Below are 14,780 nucleotides of genomic sequence, written 5' to 3' on the forward strand. Positions count from 1 at the left end.
ATTCTTTATTATTCTTTAAGATACCATAACTTAAAGATACCATAACTTAAATTTTCATTATTACTGAATTTTTAGACTTTTGATTTTGACTCAAATTTTTTTTTGTAACCGTATTTTTTTTTTAAATAAATTAAAATTTGCTTGGCTTCACTTGCTCTATGTCATGTTTTAAATTATAGTTGATTACAAGCTAAAAAATAATAACTTTAGCTTATAAAAAATGATTATAGGGGAAGTTGGGGCACAGTGGATCGAGGGGCACAATGAATAAGAGGCATTTTCTCAAAGATTAGAATTTTGTTCATCTTGATAGTATAATCATTTTATGTGCTCATATATCAGCAATCTTTAATCATAGTTGTTACCACAAAATTTTTGACCGGTTTTTTGTTAACTTTTGTTTTTAGCTAGCTTAAGTAAATTTTCTTATCTCCCTTATGTTTATTATGGAGATCATGGTTGAAATAGTTTTAAAAGTTGAAGTTTCTCATTCGGATTATTGATATTAATGCTTCTTTTCTATTTTTTCTATCAATAAAAGTTTTTTTTTATTCTCAATTTTTAAAATATCTATCATTTCAATTTTTCTACTAATCTAATTGATATAAGGCTGCCAAAAGTATACAGTATGTAGTGCACAGTGTCTTTACTCCCTCAGCCTCAAAGCTATTTAACTATACCCCTATTTACTATCATTAATTCACGGTTGTGTTCATTATTTCATTGTTCCTTAGTACTGGGGCACAGTGAATCACCTAACACAACTCACTATAAACCTTTCTATGAGCCATTAGATAATAAATATTTTGGTATTGATGGTTTCTTACCATGAAGGACATATATCTTAATCATTTCGCCTTGAAAAAATAAAGTACATACTTTAACTTCTGCTCAATTTAAAAAATAAAGAAATCCAATCCACTGTTCCCCAACTTGCCCTACAGTAACCGCAGCGCAGTGGTTAGAGCGCTTGCTTTAAAAGCAAGAGTCCTAGGGTTCGAAACAAGCTCTAGGCATATTTCGCACCATCGGTAAGAAAGGAGGTTTCAACTTCCTAATTTAATACTTTTCTGATGTACTCCGCGGCAAACCCGTTAGGTCTTTTTGGAAAATTTAAAGAAAAAAAGTTTTATATAAAAAATTTTTATAAAACTTATAAAAGTTCTTAAAAAATTTCTTTTTTAATTAAATGTGTTTTTAAAATCTAATCTTTCTTATCTTTCATTTAAATTCGAGTCTTAAAAAGTCATCTTCGCCGGTCCTTAAGTTGCGTTTAACAAAACTTAGGTAAGTTTTTTCGTAAATTCAGCGCTAAAAAATTGGTATTCACCAAGCTGAAATGGTGTTCACCAAACTTTTTAAAAACTTGCTCTGCTCAATTTAAGCAAGAAAAGCAAGTTACGTTAGCTCCGAGCTACCTTTAGATCCGAACTTCGGCGTAACATTAAAGTCATTAAATTTTTGAAATGGTGGCGTATTATTATGATTCATAAGGGAGACTGGGGAGACCTTTGACGGTACTCTAATTGGACTTATTTAATAACTATTGTATTTTTTCAAAGTAACATATATTTTTGTCATGCTACAATAATTAAGGTATTTTTTAACATTTTAACTTTCTTTATATTTCTTGATTTTCAATGTTTAAAAACTATTTTAAAAATGCTAGTCAAGTGTCCAAAATCAATCCGCATGGGGTGACTTAGGACACGTATATCGGACATGTATAGGGAAGGTTATGGACATAAAACAAATAAATACGCAATTTCAACAATGATAGTTAATTTTTCATTTATAAATTATTGCAATTGGTATTCATCCAAATTGTACTTAAAATAAATCATGTCCTTAAAACAAGACCTCTTTTCTTATGTAGGAACTGGTAATACACATACTACATTGTTATAGGCAATGAATACATATTTTTCATTAGTTTTTATAAATCTATTGGAAGGAATTTTCATTTTGTAAAACTCCACTTCAAAACCACATTTCACTTTTTTAACAACTTTTGCTGTATAGATACGAATTGATTGTTTTCTACACCCATGTACCATTACAATTATAAATTTTCATTCCTTCACATTAAAAATATCAACATTACTGTCATTGAATCCGTCGTCATCAAGGTTATATTTACTCTAAATCGTTGAAATTTGTAGGTCTATTGATTCATCTGACAACGATTTTCAAAGGATTACTTTTTTAGAGGTTTTTCCCTGTAGAATCTTCTTCTTGGTTGTCTTTTTTGCATGATTCATTGCCATTCTTGCTAATTTTACAGCTGCAAGTGCCTCTTTTTCCGGGGAACATGTGGTTATTATCGATCTACCCTTACATCGGCCTCGATTATAAGTGTTTGATTTCCGCGGAGCAGTATTAGGATACGGATAAGTTTATTGTGGGGTCAGAGCATTAAAGAAGAATTTAGACAATGTCCGAAATGTTTAAAGTCATAAGGGGTAAATTAAAAAAATCAAGGGAATCGTTACAAAATTATATATAGATTACAAATATTTACATTCCCAACATCCACAGGTGACCGTTTTCTAAAAAAAAATTGCACTAACTCTGGCAGAGTTCATAATTAGGATCTGAAAGATTCACTTGGAATTGAAAATTTTACATCAAAAAACCAAAAAATCGTTTTTTCGCTCTAAAATCTATTTTTAAGCGGGAAACTGTCACCTAACTATTTTAAAGCTAAGAGCGTATGTCTATTCACCTATCGACTATAAACAACATTGTCTTAATGTTAACAGGGTAGGAGATTTTGAAGTGTCCATTCTCTTCCTCTGTCCGAAGTCTCTATATAGCTATATTGTCAGATTGATTTAGAATCTTATTGTAATTTATAAAATTTGTGTATATAAATTGTATATATTAAAATAAAGTTAACAGTAATCATAGATATTAACATAAATATAAATGCATCATAATAATTTTACATCTTACTAACTTATTTACATCTTAATAAATGTTATGCTATATTGTTATAAATTATAGTAATAAAGCATCGTATATTATAATATCATAATATTATTGTTATATTTTTGTATATAACATTATCAATTTATTATATTATAGTAGTAATATGACAGCATAAAATAGGATCTTAGTATATTTAAGTTATATGCATTATGATAAAATAATAAAGACCCACAAGCGAAAAGTGCGCGTTTTTAAGTCAAACTTTTATAAACAACTTTTAAAAATCGTGCATTATTTTAAAAAAGCAATGAAACGATCAAGTTGTTATATGTTAATTTTATGTATATTATTTTTGTGGAGCAAAGAAAAGTAGATGTTTTCCGTGATTGCTTGCCTTTTGAGCTTGTATATAACATATTTATTTTGAGTTTGTGAATAACATATTTCTAGCTTTTACTTCTCTCAACTACAATGTAAAATATTCACAAAATACAAAGTATATAATCTTTTAAAGATTTAAGAAATTTTGTTGTGTATTATTTTTGTAAAGTGTTTTAAGGAAACAGGTTTTTTATGTGTAAAGACTGCATATAAAATTTTAAAAAAGATAGGAAGATTTTTATGTATAAAGATTAGCATTTCATAAAAGTTACATGTTATAAATACACTAGCTGTGTTAGATTATAACAATTTATCTAAAAATGACATTAGAAACACGTTTGATCTGAGTGTTTAGTAAAATAATAATAAATTAACTTGCTTGGTATAATACTTGTAAAACACAAACACACACACACAAATCGCTCACTTGGCAGTATTAGTTGAAAAATACAGTATACATTTAAATCATTTTAAAGTATCATTTTTTTAATTTATTGATTAATTAAGTCAAAAGTGCCAAAGCAAAATTGTGGCTAGTGAGACTAAAGACTTATAAGCATTTATTTAAAAATAGTGGTGGAATTTATGATCTCGAAATCATTAGTTCTTTATTTTTATTGCTATAAATATTTTTAAATAGTTCAAGTTTAGCAAAAATGTTTCTTTTGTTTTTGTCCTTCATTAATCAATAACGTTGTTAAATCAAGAAAAAATTGTAAATTGCAGTAAATCTTCAAATTAATCTTTTTATATACAATTTTACAGTTTTCAGTAAATTGTAGCCCGAAATAATAGACATTGAAAAATGCTCTTTCCCCTGGTAGTCGGTAAAATGCGAAATGCAAACTGCGAACAGGTAAAATGCGAACTTTTTTGCAAACCAAGACATTGTATTTAAATGGACACTACAGTTATGATATATAAAAAAAAGTTTGCTCTTTAATTTTTTCATTTATATTAAATAAAATGGAATTTGATATACTTTATTTGAGTTAAGTTGTATTTCTTTTTCATTTAATATAATTTATGCTTAAATAAAAAATAAGGATTAAACTTTTTTTGGAAAATTTTGAAAACAAATTATTATAGTTGCAACTTATAGTTACAATAAAAAAACTCAACAAAATTACAAAAAAGTGTTTTTCAAAGAGGGCTTTCTAAAATTTTTATAATCTTCTTTACAATACTTTATCATAAAATTGTCCAATAACAACTGTCTGAATAAGAACATAAAATTTTTCCCATTAATTACAAAATAACATATCCTTTTTTGAAAATATCTAAAGTTTTCGGAAATTTTCGAAGTTGAAAATTTTCAGGAAATGAGAAGAAAAAAGAATCAGAATAACTCGTTTATTGTAATATTGGGCTAAGTTATTATTTGATTTTCTGATATTTTTCCAGTTGAGCTTCATTTAATCGAAAAAACTTTTACGCGTAACAATTTTTGTTACGCAAAAAAAACGATTGACTTCCAAAATAAAGGATTACATCATTTCCCGGTAGATGCTAAATTCTAAAAGCTATATAAACCTAGTTAAACTGTTTGTAAAATGAAACTTGTAGCCGCAAAAGTGCGGTTTTTATTTCGTTGTTAATTAGTGATTATAATAATATTTAGTATAAGCGATAGAAATTGAAATATGTGATAATAACAAATGATTATGTTTTACAGTGATTAGAGTATTGCAAATATCAACTTAATATGTATATTATTAACAAAATCAACATTTCAAAATCTCGAACAAACTTATATTCTGGTCATGATTTTACCAAAAATTCGTAACCTCGATGCAAAATATTAGATACTACCGATTACCTCAGTTAGCACAACTTTATAAAAATTCGAAGAATACATAAATAATAATATCAACTTAAAATGTAGCTCCATGTTTTCTTATAGAAAATATGTTATTATTTTCATGCCTTGCTAGCTTATTGTTTAATGTTGCTTCAGAATTAATTCCAGGGAGAATAAGCTACGAAGTTCCTGTAACAAATACAGAAACATTAGAAAAACAGTCCAAAATAGATTGTCCTGACGAAGTGAGGTATACTTTTTCTGTATTTACTGGACACATTTGAGTTTATAAAATTACTGACACATTTAAATTATGTATAACAATTAAAATGTTTGTGTGTTTGTATCACCTTTTTTAACATTTTGGCTTAAACAAAATCTTCATTTATCAAAAATCTTTACTCATAAACTAGTTAATCATTTCAAATTGACGATCAATCTAAAATATTAATAATTAACTAAAAAAAGATCATCTTTTCATAAGTTTGTTATATAAAGTTTACTAAAAAATTTTCAAAAATAATTTTGCCTACAGGCTTGATTATGGTTTATCCAGCAACGCATTAATATATAGTTACAAGTGTATTAAGCACTTTGGTATATTAGCACTTTTGTAATAGGGTTAAAAAAAAGTTAAATGAACACAAAAATGTAACATGAAATTTCTTTTCTTTAATATAGTTTGAAAATTTCAAAAGTCAAAAACAATTGTTATTAAAAAAAAAAAATAACATTTACAAAAACGTAATTTAAAAAAAAAATTTATTTAGGTTTTTAAAGAAATTTGATTTAAATTTTTTCAAAAATTTGATTTTAAATTTTTCTCAAAAATTTGATTCAAAAATTTGATTTCAATTTTCAAAAATTTGATTTAGATTTTTTCAAAAATTTGGTTTAGGATTGTCAGAATGATTTGTGCAATTAAATGCCCAAATATTCTGATAATCAAAGTTCCACTGACAAACCATAGGCACAAAAATGTTACACCCAAGTTTTGACAAAGTTGGCTGGTTACATTTTGATGGAGGACAAGACTTTTATAAACTGTGACTTTAGTCAACTTCCTGGTGACAAATATTATACTTCAACTTTTTGTAGGAATAGAGCTTTTGTGGCATCAACTTTGACATCAGAAGTTTATATTCAAGAATGTGACTTTTGCTCCGCAATTGATCCCATGCTAGGCCTGGCCTGACTTAGCACAACACGCCTATATTGAGATGCTCAGTAAACATGCTAATTGATTGCTATGAATGGTGTAAACATGGGTAAAATGAATGGTGGCATTTTCAATAAGATACTGTGCCTGTCCAAACATCTCTTTAAAACATGGGCAAAAAAAAACTAAGTAGGTTTATTGTCTTTACCAAAATTTATTTGGGTTTGATGGAAAAAGAATTAGTCAAGGTCTGAATAAGATCTATATTCAAAGCAAGAACTAGATATCAGTTAGAGAAGAGTTCCAACTGAAATTTGCAAGAGTTCCAATGCAAAAAGATGTGTAGCTTACAAAAACTTTTGTTTGATAAAGTTTTTATAAAAAAAACATCAAAAGCAAAAATCATTAGCATGTTTTAGTATCTCATCCAAGATGTAAAAGTTGTTTAACAAAAAGTTTTTTTGTAAATAAAAAAATTAGTTTTATAACTTTTTTATTCTTTTTTTATGATACTCTAAATTAATATTTAAATAAAATTTTTATTTTTTATGATATTCTAAATTAATATTTAAATGAAATTTTTATTTTTTATGATACTCTAAATTAAGATTTAGGGCAAAATGCAAGATGCGAACTTGAGTCAAGTTCGATTAGAATTTTACATTGTAACCAATAGCAGCACACTGCTTCAATTTAGAGGTTTTAGGTTGACCTAAATGGTACTCAAGATGTTTCAAAAGATATCAATACTTTGGGTGGGCATGAGATATATTCCATTGAAAACAAAATAAAAAGCGTTCCTTTTTTGGATTTATACACTTTTTTAAATAATCGCTTTGCAAAAGAAATTTTAACTCAGTAGCGGATCATGCCTTTTTTGGTGTTTTAGATACCAAATTATAAACATAGAGTAAACTCCAAACATTTATATGTTTATACTAGTGTCAAAACAAGGAAGTTTTGTCAAAATATCAAAATATTTGGAGCCTGGGAACTAAAAAGCCCTTTAAATCTTGCCCCCTGCCCTAAAATGGAGAGCAACAAGTTCATAATTTTTGTTATAAACTATTCTTAACTATTTCATATTAATTTAAAAATTTCAAATTTTATGAAAAAATCTTTTATAGTTCAAGAATTATGTCAATCTTAAAATTGTAACCCCCTCATATTGAGGGGGGTTAAAACTTTAAATGGCCATCATTTTTGAACGCTATAAAATTATTGCACAAAATTTAAAATTTTTTATAAATAATGACCTTAGTTAAGAATAGTAAAATTTTTTTTTTGCTTACTCGTTGCTCCCACGTTTGGGGCAAGGGGGGCAAAAAATTAGGGTTGTTACTGTTCCCAGGCTCCAATCAACCCAATAATATGCAAAACATCCTTATTTGACATAAACATATACATATAAATGTTTGGATTTTATCTTATGTTTGGAAGTTAGCTTTCTCAGACAAAACAAAAACACAGAATCCACCCTCTGTCTCAACTATCTATAAACTAAGAATATCACTAGAATGAAACAACACTAAGACAAATACAAAGTATTAATTCTTTCAAACATTTTTTATTCATGATTACTTCTTTATTTTACAATAATACAATATTTAGTACTGTATATAAAATTATTCACATCCTCCGTACTAGAGTAGGTTACGGCCGTTTTACGAAGCTTTTCTCCATGGCATTTGCTCAGCTCCGAAGCTGCAAATCTTTTCATTGTCTTGTTAATGTTTTTGTGCACAGCTTCACAGCTTTGCTCACTGAAAATACCCAAGGGTTTGTTTTTTCTTTCAAGAAACATGACGAGGTGTGACTGTATGATGTGAAATTTCCAACCTAGACAGATCTTGTGTGTCGTGTATTCTATCAGATACTTATGCAAGTTGCACATTTCAGAGACAAATTCCTGAATATCTCTGCTGAACTCAAGAGATAGCTTCATTCCAAAACATCCTTCTGTCACTAAAATGAACAAATTCTAAGGAATTATGTTTATAATTACTTATAAACTATAAGTGAAAAAGTAATTAACTGATTGCATACCGATTTTGAATTTCCTTAAAGTCTCAATACAAGGTATCATCAGAAGTGGAGCTATAGTTATGAGTTCATCCAAGCAAGAAAGTACTTTTTGACAGTTAGGTCCATCAAATCCTCCTCCATTGTAACCGTGCCTAGTTACAGTTTTACCAATTAGGAATTTTTTAATTGACTCCTCAGCCATCAAAATATCTGTTATTTGTGTAACAATATGTTCAAACAAATGTAATTCAGGAGGAGGAACTATATCAATAACAAGAGTTTCTCCAGATTCTTCAATTAGGCATGGTCGAACAACATTTTTATAGCTTTTCATATCCTTATTAAGTTCCCCATCCTCAATAAATTTCTGATACCAACTAGTCAAACTTTGAAAAGTCCTCAACTTTCCATTTTTGTCATTTTTTTCACCTTCACAGTAACAGCAAGCATACTTTCCCCCATGTGCCTTTAAGTATTAGTATTAAAAAAGACTTTAAATAATAAGTTAAATGTTGATAAAGTAATAAAAAGCAATAACTTTTTATAAATTATTATGCAATTACACAAAATAATTAATGTTTAACTTACAGAAATGCCCAGTAAGCAATTAATAAGCTTTAAGTCAGCTGCTACTGTGTATTTTAGCTCATTTAGCTTAAGTAACTTAATAAGCCTCTCCAAATTATAGTTACTTTCTTGTACTCCACGTACAAGACCCAAAATAAGAACCGTATTGACCCCTGTATTTTTCATGTTTCTTTTCTCTGATTGTAGCTCTTCTGGGTTGAAGATGTTCATTATGACTTTCAGTGAGCCTTGACCTCCATCAATACCAACTCTTATTAAGTAATTGTAGGGGTTAAGTTTTCTGTGTTCACAAATCTTTTTTATTAGTTCCCACGGTTCAGGAACAAATACAACATCTTTTTGAATTTTATCAACAACCTTGTATTTTCCTTTGTTGTGTGTTTGTTGAAAGCTGCATAAAACGTTTTTATAAAATTCATTTAACTAGAAAGATTTGTCCTTAATAATTTTTGAGGCATTAGGTTCAATACCTAGCAAAAAATACAAGAATAATTTATAAATATATAAGTAATATGAATATATGCAAAACAAAGTTCATGTGCATTACTGTTACCTCCGCGACCCAAATCTTTACGTATCTCAGTCATTATACAATCCATTGCTGACATGGGAAGATCCATTTTCTTTTTTATACTAAATAATGTATCTGAAGATATTTCTAAAATAGGTTTATGCACATCTCCAGAGTAGAGAGCAACAAGAAGGGCTTTACCACCTACAAAAAATATATGAAAAACGTTCTATTCACTAATGTTTAACTTTAATATAAATGTATTTTATAAAATTATTAATAAATATAGATAGGTAAAGAAATATAAATACACATTTACCTGTTGCTATAGTTAATTCGTTATTTTCAGATGTTTTATGCATATCTTTTAGTACAGAGGAAATAACTTGTTGGGAGGTTTTTGAGTCTTGAGAAAGAATGAGCTTATGTAGATTTTGCACTATTTCAGATTTTGTGCAAGGGTGTCTGATACCTTTACCTACCTTTTGGCAGCAATCTGTGCAAAAAGATGTGTTATTTACATCTGAGGACTTATGCTTAAAACCAAAATCTTCAATAAATTCAGAAAGATTGATTTTTCTATGACTCCTTTTCTCTTTTGCAATACAGCAAATTGGGCATGTGCATAAACTAGTATCCTGTAACCTACCTAGTTTTCGTAATAATACTCTTCCAATCTTCCACATATCTTCTATGGTTTGAGAGACATACCCTTCATTCTAAAATTTTTCAATATAGTATTTCATATACGTTTATATATATATTTACATTTTCATATATCGTCAATACATTAGCATTAATGACAAACTTTTATTTAACCTTTTTTAAATGAAGACATTTTTTACAAGTTGAACAAACTCCAGATGGTAGAGAATTGATTTCCAAACAAAAGCCTGGATCCACATATAGAATAATGAGTTCTTGTAGAGCTGGGTTATTTTCGAATTTATGACATTTTACGTCTTTATTTAGACAGCAGAAACAAACTCTATTTCTGTTTTCTTTATGAAACCTTTGTCTTGTTAAGCTCATTTCGACACAATAATGGGAGTTTTTTGAATGAATCTTTAGTATAATTTTTATATTAATATCTAAATGCAAAGTAAATTTTCAAACAGTTCTAATGCAGAGACCTTTTCAGGTGTAAAATAAAGCTTAAAATAACAACAAAGGCATTTTTATATAGTTGAGACAGACAGAGGGTGGATTCTGTGTTTTTGTTTTGTCTGAGAAAGCTAACTTCCAAACATAAGATAAAATCCAAACATTTATATGTATATGTTTATGTCAAATAAGGATGTTTTGCATATTATTGGGTTGATTGGAGCCTGGGAACAGTAACAACCCTAATTTTTTGCCCCCCTTGCCCCAAACGTGGGAGCAACGAGTAAGCAAAAAAAAAATTTTACTATTCTTAACTAAGGTCATTATTTATAAAAAATTTTAAATTTTGTGCAATAATTTTATAGCGTTCAAAAATGATGGCCATTTAAAGTTTTAACCCCCCTCAATATGAGGGGGTTACAATTTTAAGATTGACATAATTCTTGAACTATAAAAGATTTTTTCATAAAATTTGAAATTTTTAAATTAATATGAATTTAGTTAAGAATAGTTTATAACAAAAATTATGAACTTGTTGCTCTCCATTTTAGGGCAGGGGGCAAGATTAAAAGGGCTTTTTAGTTCCCAGGCTCCAAATATTTTGATATTTTGACAAAACTTCCTTGTTTTGACACTAGTATAAACATATAAATGTTTGGAGTTTACTCTATGTTTATAATTTGGTATCTAAAACACCAAAAAAGGCATGATCCGCTACTGAGTTAAAATTTCTTTTGCAAAGCGATTATTTAAAAAAGTGTATAAATCCAAAAAAGGAACGCTTTTTATTTTGTTTTCAATGGAATATATCTCATGCCCACCCAAAGTATTGATATCTTTTGAAACATCTTGAGTACCATTTAGGTCAACCTAAAACCTCTAAATTGAAGCAGTGAGCAGAGTATGGGTTTTCGACCCAAAAAATACTCTGCCGCTATTGGTTACAATATAAAGTTCAAGTCGAACTTGACTCAAGTTCGCTTCTTGCATTCCACCCTTAAATGAAATTTTTATTTTTTACGATACTCTAAATTACAATTTAAGCAACAAAAATTTTTTTTTTATGATACTCTAAATTAATATTTAAATGAAATTTTTATTTTTTATGATATTCTTAATTGTTATTTAAATAAAATTTTTATTTTTTATGATACTCTAAATTAAGATTTAAGCAATAAAAATTTTTTTTTATGATACTCTAAATTAATATTTAAATAAAATTTTCATTTTTTATGATACTCTAAATTAATATTTAAATAAAATTTTTATTTTTTATGATACTCTAAATAATTATTTAAATAAATTTTTTATTTTTTATGATACTCTAGATTAATATTTAAATAAAATTTGTTTTTTTTACGATACTCTTAATTAAGATTTAAGCAACAAAATTTTTTTTTTATGATACTGCAAATTAATATTTAAGCAACAAAATTTTTTTTGTTTTTTTTTTAAAGCACTCTATTCTTAAGTATTTTAAAATTTTTTTAGATCATATCTTTTGATCAGTACTATTGATGGAAAAGTATCTTGTTTAAATACACACGATGGGACTTTAAAATGGATATCTCATTCTACACAATCACTTTTATCTTCTAGTGTAAAATTCAAGGTTGGTTTAATTATGGTTATGTATTATAGTATTTTTAGTCGTCAAATTATTAAAAAAGAAATCTTATAAATATATTTTTTTAAATAAAATAAGTTTCTTTAGATCAAAATATATCTTTTTAAATTTTTTTATAACTGAATAAAAAAAGTTTACTATTAATAAAATGCCAGTATCTATTGACCAACAGGATTAACAAATGTAAAATTTATTTTCATAAAAATGTTTAGAAAATGAAGTTAATGCATAAAATCAAATTACATTTTGATTATGTCAAATTTACATAGTAAATGAAAATTATAATAGAATAAAGATAAAATATGAAGTTAAGACTATTTTTAAGCCTTAAAAAGGACTTATATTTAGTCACAGTTATTATTTATGATCTTTGTTGTCAAACAGCTCCAAATATTTTGAGATTATTATAGATTACTTAAGAGAGAAAAAAATCAAAATATTCAGGGCCCCTATATAAATTGAATGATAATTAAAAAAAAAGTAGGTTTCATGAACTTTAAACCCCATTTATTTTTTGGGACTTCACATCCCTACCAGTTTCAAGATTTAATCTTTAAGGAATGATTTGGAATTCACTGGAGATGGAACATTCAAGGAATGATTTGGAGTTCAATCTTTAAGAAAAGATTTGGTGTTCACTCAAAATTTAATCTATAGCAAAAGATTTGGAGCTCAAGATTCATCAAGGAAAGATTAAGTGTTTTATATATATTATATTTATATATATTATCAACATTTATTATCTGCAGTATCTTTTTATATAACTTTTATTAATTATTTAAAAGTTTTAAAAATTGCACTACAACAACTCCAAAAAAAAGTGACAAATTTTATGAAACGTATTTTGTAATTAAACTTTGAACAAATAGGTTTGTTTTCAATAAACTTTATGCAAGTTATTGAATTTGTGTTTGCTTTATTCTTTTCATTTTGGTTAAATTGTATCTTAAATATATTTTTTAACATAAGAGTTACTAAACTAAATTCTAAATTAAGAGTTAAAAACTAAAATTTTAAATAGTTTAAAAATTATTATTGTCTATTCTATTTATTACTCTTTACATTTTTTTGTTACTGTAGAACATTTTTATAATTTATTTGCATAAATTGATTTAGAGAAATTATTATACAAAAAATAATCTAGTTTTTAATAAACTCCTTATATTGATCATTTGAAATTGAAAAGTTTATTAAAAATATTAGGAAAAAAAAGTATTAGTTAAAAATACTATTTTTGCTTTTAACCATTGTTGCATAAGTATAAAAAAATACTTTGTAAATCACTTTTTACTTTTAAATACCTAAAGTTGTGTTTTTACTTAATAGTATATATTATATACTACTATATAATATAAAAAAATATAAATAGTTTTTTAAAATTTAAGTGTTCATGATTCTACACTTATGGAGTTTGGACAAGAATACATAAAGCCATTTTCTTATTTAAATTTGACATTATCAAAGAATTACCTGGGATTAACCTGTTTTGCAATATGTTTATATGACTGATGATTTCCATCAACAAAGTTATCAGCAGTATATTTTTACATTAATTTATTTAAAATGAGGTAATTTACTTTAGGGAATGAATGGCGGTTCTGATATTCGTATAGTTCCATCTTTGGATGGGAAATTGTACACATGGAATGGAGAGAAGCTAGAGGTTTGTTAGTTTACTTTTTTCTCTTATTTATCATATATTATTAAGGCTAACAAAAATCCTTTATTCTCCCTAATCCCCTTCAAATGTTTTTATCATTTCAATAAATCAATATAAAAAGGTGTTGTCTAATGCCTAGGTCCATCATTCTTCTATTACTATATCTTGTATTTTGTCTCAGACAAAAGGTTAGGCTCTATAAATCTAAGAAAATTTTAATTAAATCTAAGTAAATTAATAAAACACTAAAAAAAAAAAATCTAGTATTCCATATATATTGCATTGGCCAGATTTTAATAGATAAAATTATTGTATTGTTTTAAGATAGTTTGCAAAGAATTTTTCTAAAAATTCACTTTGTGATTTTAGACCACACACTTCCTGATGTCTCTGACGAACAAGTTACCCTTATTCATTCTGTCCTTCATAGTTAATGTTATTTCTTACATATATTTTTCTATAGCTCATGATCTAGACCATATTTTTGTCACATTTTTGCAAATGTGTTCTCCAGAATGTGTTCTCCTGAAATTCTTTTTCTCAAAACTATGCACAAATACTTAACAAGTTTCAATTTTCTGCTTTCCTTTTCATTTTATTCATATTTATTTCTAAAAAATAAAGAAAATTAAAAGTTTTGTGAATTTAAAAAGTAACACTTCAAGTGTATTTGATGATTGTTATCATCATTATTGTCTTCTGAGTTTCAGCTTTATACCTTAATATCACCTTCTTAAACATCACAAGTTATTTTTGTTAGTGATCCTAAAAAATCTTGAAAAGTTAAAAATGTACATCACCTTTTGGCGTTATAAGACAAGATAGCTCAATAGATTTTAACTCTGACTGACTATTGATGCCTCCCCTGTACCTTTACCTCATAATCATAATCATTTGAAAAACTTCCTATATACTATATATACATCTACCTATTTTTTTGGTTTACTAATATTTCATTTATAAGTTCTAAATTGTTGATAATTTAATTTAAAA

At 26.9% G+C, this 14,780-nt stretch overlaps 1 protein-coding gene across 1 annotated transcript in view; it reads left to right on the forward strand.

Moving 5' to 3' along the window:
• The first annotated feature begins 4,860 nt into the window (after positions 1-4,860).
• Positions 4,861-14,780, forward strand: part of LOC101239642 (eukaryotic translation initiation factor 2-alpha kinase 3) — an 83,045-nt gene continuing 73,125 nt past the window's right edge. The window contains exons 1-3 of the mRNA XM_065792014.1: positions 4,861-5,363; positions 11,992-12,112; positions 13,710-13,790. Coding sequence (XP_065648086.1) covers positions 5,221-5,363; positions 11,992-12,112; positions 13,710-13,790 — 345 coding nt within the window. The 5' untranslated portion in view covers positions 4,861-5,220. The remainder of the gene's footprint in view (positions 5,364-11,991; positions 12,113-13,709; positions 13,791-14,780) is intronic.

Source organism: Hydra vulgaris, chromosome 03, assembly GCF_038396675.1.
Source record: "Hydra vulgaris chromosome 03, alternate assembly HydraT2T_AEP".
Lineage (NCBI taxonomy): Eukaryota > Metazoa > Cnidaria > Hydrozoa > Anthoathecata > Hydridae > Hydra > Hydra vulgaris.